General features: G+C 36.5%; 1 protein-coding gene across 1 annotated transcript in view; it reads left to right on the top strand.

The window, feature by feature from the left end:
- Positions 1–7,834, top strand: part of LOC106879328 (neurotrypsin) — a 27,927-nt gene that overhangs the window by 1,090 nt on the left and 19,003 nt on the right. Inside the window, exons 2-4 of the mRNA XM_052968023.1 lie at positions 3–79; positions 3,838–4,067; positions 7,161–7,395. Coding sequence (XP_052823983.1) covers positions 3–79; positions 3,838–4,067; positions 7,161–7,395 — 542 coding nt within the window. The remainder of the gene's footprint in view (positions 1–2; positions 80–3,837; positions 4,068–7,160; positions 7,396–7,834) is intronic.

The raw sequence follows: 7,834 nt of genomic DNA, 5'->3' as shown, positions 1-7,834 counted from the left end.
ATAACATCACTGGTACTGTATGTGATGACAATTTTGACGACAAAGATGCCACTGTTGTTTGCAAGCAGCTGGGATATAAGTAAGCCGTTCATTTAATTGATATCTTTCTTTGTCTAATTTGTGATTAATCATTACTATTTTATACTGTTTTACTTTGAGTAAAAGGGTGAAGTTTCTTCCTAAGTTATATAGACACATAGAGCCAGTTTCCCAGATTTTCTCACATACATACTCCCCACTGGACAGGACGCTGGCCCATCACAGGAATAATTTTTGTTGGCTGAGTGGACTTGAGCAACATAAAATGAAGTGTTTTGTCTGCTTCAGGAACTGAAACCACAATCTTACAATCATGAATCTGACACTCTTACCACTAAGCCATGCACCTCCCCTAACCTTCCTGAATCTTATAGTCTGTGGTATAATACTACTCCACCCCACTTAACAGAATGCTGGTCCCTCATAAGTTTACTTATTTTTGCCAGCTGAGTGGATTCGAGCAACATGAAATGAAGTGTTTTGCTCAAGAACACAATGCATTGCCTAACCCAGGAACTGAAACCCTAATCTTACAATCATGAGTCCAACACTCTAACCACTTGGTCATATGCCCTCAGAATGTTCCTTGTAAATTTGGACAATCATCTGTGTTGTGATGAGAGTTATGATGCCCCCTTGCAAGAGATAGAGTGGTCCAAGTAAAGTATAAATAGTAGTGATCTCAGTGAGTTCAAAGTTCAAAGTTCAGAGTTGAGTGAAGTTTGTGTTAGTTTGCAGTAAAGTCGGAAGATGTTGGTTGGTTAGTTTACAAGCAATATTGATTGTTGGTTCACAAAGAGATTTGTTAGTTCATTACATTGTTGTTTACTGTTCAAAGAAGTTCAAAAATTAAGTAAGTTTGTTTTCGCTAGATGGCGTTTCAAACTCGATTAATGAACTTAGTTATATTCCAGAGGATGGTATAACTTTTGCATTGTACTACAGAAGGAGATTTTTATGCAAAATTGCAAATCATGGTCGGACAAACAAAAAGGGAGATTGTTATTGCAAAAATTAGCCTCATTAGAGCATGAACATTTCTGTAATTTCATATTACCCCTCCACCCACTAAAAACAATCAGATTTGTTTAACAAAAACTATAGAATTACTGTCAAACATATTCGGTGATAAAACTTCTTTATTTAATACACGAATGGAATTTTGGAATATAACAAAAAAAAAGAGAATTATGATTTTATCACATATGCAGGAACAGTCAACAGGATGTGTGAAAGTTTTAAGCTCAAAGAACTTACAACTGAGATGTTCAAGTGTCTTATTTTCATACGAGGCCTTACAGCAAGTGAAGATATAGAAAATAGAGCAAGAATTCTTTCTAAGTTGGAACAAGCAAACCAAGATCAAACCTTACAATCCCTGGCAGAAGAATACCAAAGAGTGGTAAACCTGAAACACGATGTAGAAAAAAATTCAAGAAAAGGATTCCTCAAAAATACAAATATGCCAACCAGTAAAGTACAATAAAAAAACAGAACCACGTCTTAATCCATGTTATAGATGTGGGGGCATACAGTTCAGAAAAGACTGTCCATTTAAAAATCAATAATGTTACAGTTTCAAAAGAATTGGTCACAAGAGTTTACACTGTAGAACAAAATTACGAAGGTCAACCAATAAAAATCCTAGAGTGTTCTCAGCAGAAACAAAAACTCCCAAATAAGAAAATTCGTACATGTAAAAATAAATAAAATACATATTAAACTTCAGTTGGATACTGAAAGTGATATTTCAATAATAAATATAGACACATCATCATCATCATCATCATCGTTTAACGTCTGCTTTCCATGCTAGCATGGGTTGGACGATTTGACCGAGGACTGGTGAACCAGATGGCTACACCAGGCTCCAATCTGATTTGGCAGAGTTTCTACAGCTGGATGCCCTTCCTAACACCAACCACTCCGAGAGTGTAGTGGGTGCTTTTACGTGCCACTGGCACGAAGGCCAGTCAGGAGGTACTGGCAATGGCCATGCTCGAAATAGTGTATTTTATGTGCCACCTGCACAGGAGCCAGTCCAGCGGTACTGGCAACGAACTTGCTCGAATGTCTTTTCATGTGCCACTGGCACAAGTGCCAGGAAGGTGACGTTGGTAACGATCACACTCAAATGGTGCTATTTACGTGCCACCAGCACAGAAGCCAGACAGCTGGTACTCTGACAATGATCGGACGGTGCTCTTAGTGATCTACTGGTACAGGTGCCATCACGATTTCGCTTTCGCTTGCCCCAACAGGTCTTTGCAAGCCGAGTTTAGTGTTGAATGAAGAGACGCTGGCATGGGTGCCAGTCTACATATTTAGTTCGATTATGTTGAGAAAAACAGTGAAATCTGCTCATTGCGTGACAGGCAACAAATTTCATTTCATAGGTGAAATGTGGACTAATGTCACATTTTGAGGAAGAACATGCAAAGCAAAAGTTTTCGCCATTAAAAATGTGACCAATCTGTGTGATACTGATTGGTTAGAATTATTTAATTGATGGGACCTCTCCATAAATCTCTATTGTAAATGGTTGTCCCTCTAAAAATAATTGGTCTGAAGAGTTAAAGAGAAAATTTGGAAAAACGTTTCTGCAAGTACTCGTGCAAGCTAGGCCTATGCACAAAGACGTGAGAGGCCATGGACCATGATACATATTGACTAAAATGGACTAGTGAACCACACATAGTATCTAATCATTGTGGATAGCTATACATTCAAATGAGCTCTAAGAAAAGCTAGGGATGGGCTAGACAATAACAAGGCACAAACGAAAAGTTTGAGAGTATATAGAATAATGCTTATTCAGGAAAGTTACCAGTAGAGTTTATGTTCACGTGTAAAATAAAATCAATCTTCAATAAATTATTGCCAGGAAAAATACATATAAAGGAAAGACAAAAAATATATTTGAAGGAAATACAAGAAATATTACAAAATATTTCAAAGTAAAAAAATTACAAAAATGGTAAAGAAGGTCGGGAGGATGGCTGTGTAATCATAAGATTAGGTAACATGATGTATTTAATTAAAGAACAACGTTCATAACATAAGAGATACTTTAATCAATTAAAGATGGGACATACGGAAGAATGAAGGATAATACTAATGGGAGTCTTCTATGATATGTTTGAAGTGCTAGCACCAAGAGATATTAAACTCCGTAGAACTAGCTTCAGAAAATGAAAACAGACTGAATATCTGGAAGTAATACCTAAACAAAAAAAATATATTAAATTTTAAAAAAATCAAAATAAAAACAAGAGTGCTTTGTACAATGGGAAACAATTAAGTATACATCAGCTAAAAAAAAATGGAAGAGGCACTGGAAAGAAAAAAAATTAAAATAAAAGAAATTCCACTTTCTTACAGTAGTCAAAATCTCAAAAGGGTTGATGTTGTGATGAGAGTTATGATGCCCCCTTGCAAGAGATAAACTGGTTTGAATAAAGTATAAACAGTAGTGATCTGAATTCAGAGTTCAGAGTCAAGTGAAGTGCGTGTTAGTTTGCAGTGAAGTCGGAAGGTGTTGGTTAATTAACAAGGAATTTTGATTGTTGATTCGTAAAGGGATTTGTTAGTTTGTTACATTGTTGTTTACTGTTGTCTGGTTATGTTATTGTATGTAACAATTACATTATAACAATTTGCAACAGGAGGAAGAATTTTTTATGGCTAAAAGATAGTTTTTATGTGTCATTTATTTAAATCTTGGCTTAGTTTTTATTACACCTTTAGTTATTTCGAACTGATTTTGTTATTATATCCCATGTCTTAATGTTTTTCTAGATCAGGTATTGCTTTACCAGGAGGTATCTATGGAAAAGGTAATGGTGTTATTTGGTATGATGAGCTCAATTGCTATGGCATTGAAGATAGTATTGAATTCTGTAAAGGAAATCCTCGAGGTAAACATGACTGTGACCACATAGAAGATGTTAGTGTGCAGTGTTACCGAGATGCAATAACAACAACTACTTCCCCTACAACAACTACTGTAGCATCAGCAACCACTGTGGGTAAGTAAAAATGACAGTGTTCCATAACATTATGCAACCAATACATTTTCTTATAACCCGATACAATCACAATAGCTGGAAAATCTCTCAAAGTATGAGTAACATTGAAAGCAACATGAACTATTTTAGGCTGATACAGGCAACTCCAGTCAGTTTGTGCAAAACTGATAAATACTTCTTTATCTGATGCACAAGAGAAATACGTAGAATCGTTTTTGTGTAACCTTTCATTGTCAATCAAAACTTAACACTATTAAAATGAAAGACTATTACTGATTTAAATGAAAAAGTTTCTTATTATTTCATGGTAATAGAGTTGGTTCAGACAGTAGCAAGTCAGACCATATGCTACATGGTATCCTTCATATACAGGATGTCCCAAAATTAAAACAGTTAGCTTTTTTCAAATTTGCCAAAACAAAATAATGTTGTTTCAAGTCCGAGTGTTGCAATGCAATGGTAAAAGAAACCCAATTATGACACTACCACATTTATTCAATGTGATCTCCTTTGTTTCAAATCTCAGCCTTAAGTCTAGGTGTGAATGTTTAACACATGGCACACAACTTTTCTTGCAGAATCGAAGCCCAATTCTGGTGCAGTTTTGCCTTCAGAGTGTTGAGCAAAGCATGAGGAGTACTCGAGACCCTTGTCTCCAAAATGGACCAAACAGAAAAATCCAACAGGTTGAGTTCAGAGCTCCTTGAAGGCCATACATCTTGCCTATGAATGACGGAATGTTTTTGTGAGTCCTGTGTTGTGTCTGTCTGGAGCTGTGGGATGGTGCCAAATCCTATTGGAGGCTCCAAGGTGTGTCTTGAAAGTGCTCGTTTGCACATGGAAGCAGTTCAGCTTCCAGAATGTCCCTAATGTATCGATGGGCATTAATTTTCGACACCAGACAGCACAAAAATGAGAGACCTTCCTGTGAGTGTCACAGCCACCCAAACCATAACTGACAGTGGATTTTGACATCAATTTATGAGTCTATCCTCGACAGAGCCAGATACACTCCAAAGTCAATCATTCTGATTGTTTACTGTCTGTTCAATGTCAAATTTCTTTTCATCGGTGAATACCAGGCTGGGCAGCGTGCTTTCACCAATCTGATGCAGGATAAGACGTCTCATAGTCTTATAAACTTGTGTGAGCTCATGACAGCAGATCATCTTGTAGGGGTGGGACTTCAAATCCTCCTTCAGCACTCAATACATCGATGTTCAGTTTACCTTTGCTGTGGCAGCCAGTTTTCTGATGGAATGAGGATTTCGCTGTATCTTTTTCTCTGGTACTTTTGATAAGTTGAAGGGTCTGCACACTTCTTTTTCAGCCACGTCCAGGTCGATCAGCAGTGGAATCAGTCTTTGTTTTTTTATATGATGCTTTTTGCCTTCCCTCATTCAAATGTCTGTTCTTTTTAGATTATTTTTAGAGGTCATTGCAAGGACAATTTTATTCTAGGTTACCGATTTCCTTCATTATTTAAGCATTTTAATTCCTGACTCCTACAAAATTTTATTCTGTTCCACACGAACTCCACCTTAATATATTGATAAATAATCTTTGATCTACTTCCTAGAATAAAGAATTACTATATTGTTTCATTTCATTTTTTCTGAGCCAATCTTTACTTATAAAAGTACTATCTCTACCTCTTCATACAATTAGAATATTTGTGATACCAATCTTAATATTTGCATTCATAGATAAAGCCATCCTACATTAAGCTAGTTGTTTGGTTTAGTGGAAATCTGATATTCAATTTTATTGTAATCATTTCTAATGTCTCTAAAATATAAACTAATTTACTATATTAGAGTATTTCACCCTAATTTAGCCCTACCTTAAATCTCAGGGAATCAGAAATTGCTTTTGTCTCAATTTTTTCCTCAGACTTTTGCAGTGTTGTTAGATCTGCCAAGGGTAATGACACCTCCACCAACAATAGTCAAAGCTTTCAAACAGTAGACTCCTCTCCTCAATATAATGAATAGGTTATTTTAGCAAAAAGTTCAAGACCAACTAAATAACTGTGGTAACTAAATGTAACTAAATTATAAAATAGTTAGAAGATTTGGAAATAGAAGGAGGTGTTTGAAAGCAAGGGTTTGAAGGTAAACCTTGGGAAGACAAAGGTAATGATATGTAGGTTGGAAGGAGAAGTGTTAGTGAGTAAGGTGGATTCATGTGGTGTATGTGAGAGGAGGGTAATGGTAAATGTGGTGTTGTGTATGAGATTTGAGAAATGGATTCATGGTAGATGTACGAAAAGGAAGGTAACTCCCAAGACAGGCAAGGGAGTTGTGGAAGATGTGAGAAAGGAGCTGGAGTGCTGGTGAAGTCAGTGGAAACACTTTGTGACAAGGTGGAGACAGTGAAAGGGTTTTGTTATTTGGGAGATAGGGTGAATGTAAGTGGTGGATGTAAGTGGTGGATATGAAGTAGCTGTAGCGGCAAGAGCGAGACTTGGCTGGATGAAGTTCAGGGAATGTGGGGCGTTGTTATATGGGAAAAGGTTCCCATTAAAGATGAAAGGAAGGGTCTATAAGAGTTGTGTGAGAGTTGCAATGATGTATGGGAGTGAGATATGGTGTATGAGGGAGAGAGAGATGGCAATTTGAGAAGAACTGAGAGAGCAATGGTGAGAGAAATGTGTGGGGTGAAGCTGTTTGATAAGAGGAGGACTGAGGATTTGATGGGAATGCTGGGGTAAGGGCGAATGGAGTGTGGTATGGACATGTGTTGAGGAGAGATAAGGAGCATGTTCTGAGGAGGGTGACTGCATTTGAAGTAAATGGAGTGTGAAAGCGAGGTAGACCGAGGAAAATGTGGAGGGGACAGGTGGAGGAGATTGAGAGGGTTGGTTTGAAAAAGGAGAACACCCAAAACCGGGCAAGATGGTGAGATGGTGTGAGGGCGATTGCTATGACATTGAGGTAGATCTGGCCACCCCCGTTAACAGGGACAAAACCCAGATTTAAAACAATGGATGATGAAGATGATGATGAAGCATAAGGATGTATTTGATCTGAATAAATTTTAATATCTTGTCTTTATTCATATGAAAGAATTTTATTTTCATTCTTATCTTAGCACCAGTCTGTGGCAAAGTACCTCGCCTAATAAAGACCAAATATGCTGACAGAGCAGTTGACAAAATATCCTACTCTAAACTAGTTAAGGAAGACGCTGCATATGGCAGGTATCCATGGCAGGTGGCAGTTGAACGTATTACTACATATTCGAATCTTCACTACAGTACAGAATATTTTTGCGGGGGAACAATCCTTCATAATGATTGGATCATATCAGCTGCCCATTGTTTTGTGTATGTATTCTTACATAAATTTCACCAGTTTGAATTTTTATGAATTCATTATTTTACTGGCTGCAAAATTAATGCATGAACATATTGTCTGCATGTCTCTCTCTCTTTATCCATCTATTTATATATATATACACACATTTATATATATATATATATATATATATATATATATATAAGTCAGTAAATAGTGGGGTTGTGTTAACCGCATGTGGAGAAATAATAGGAAAATGAAAAAAAGCCAGAATGCTAAACTGGAAGCATATTTTAATAAAGATTTCTTCTAACCGGTTTTCATTGCGAAAAGCAAATTATCAAGAAGAAGGAGAATGAAAATGTTTTTTTACAAAGAAGTACAAAATGAAGAAAATAATATATAAAACAATAATATATAAAAAAAATAAATATACCCATACATTATATTGTCTTTGAGCTTTTGTAG

This window comes from Octopus bimaculoides, chromosome 5, assembly GCF_001194135.2.
Source record: "Octopus bimaculoides isolate UCB-OBI-ISO-001 chromosome 5, ASM119413v2, whole genome shotgun sequence".
Classification (NCBI taxonomy): domain Eukaryota; kingdom Metazoa; phylum Mollusca; class Cephalopoda; order Octopoda; family Octopodidae; genus Octopus; species Octopus bimaculoides.
Note: the sequence above shows the minus strand (reverse complement) of the source record. Positions and strands in the feature narration are given on the sequence as shown.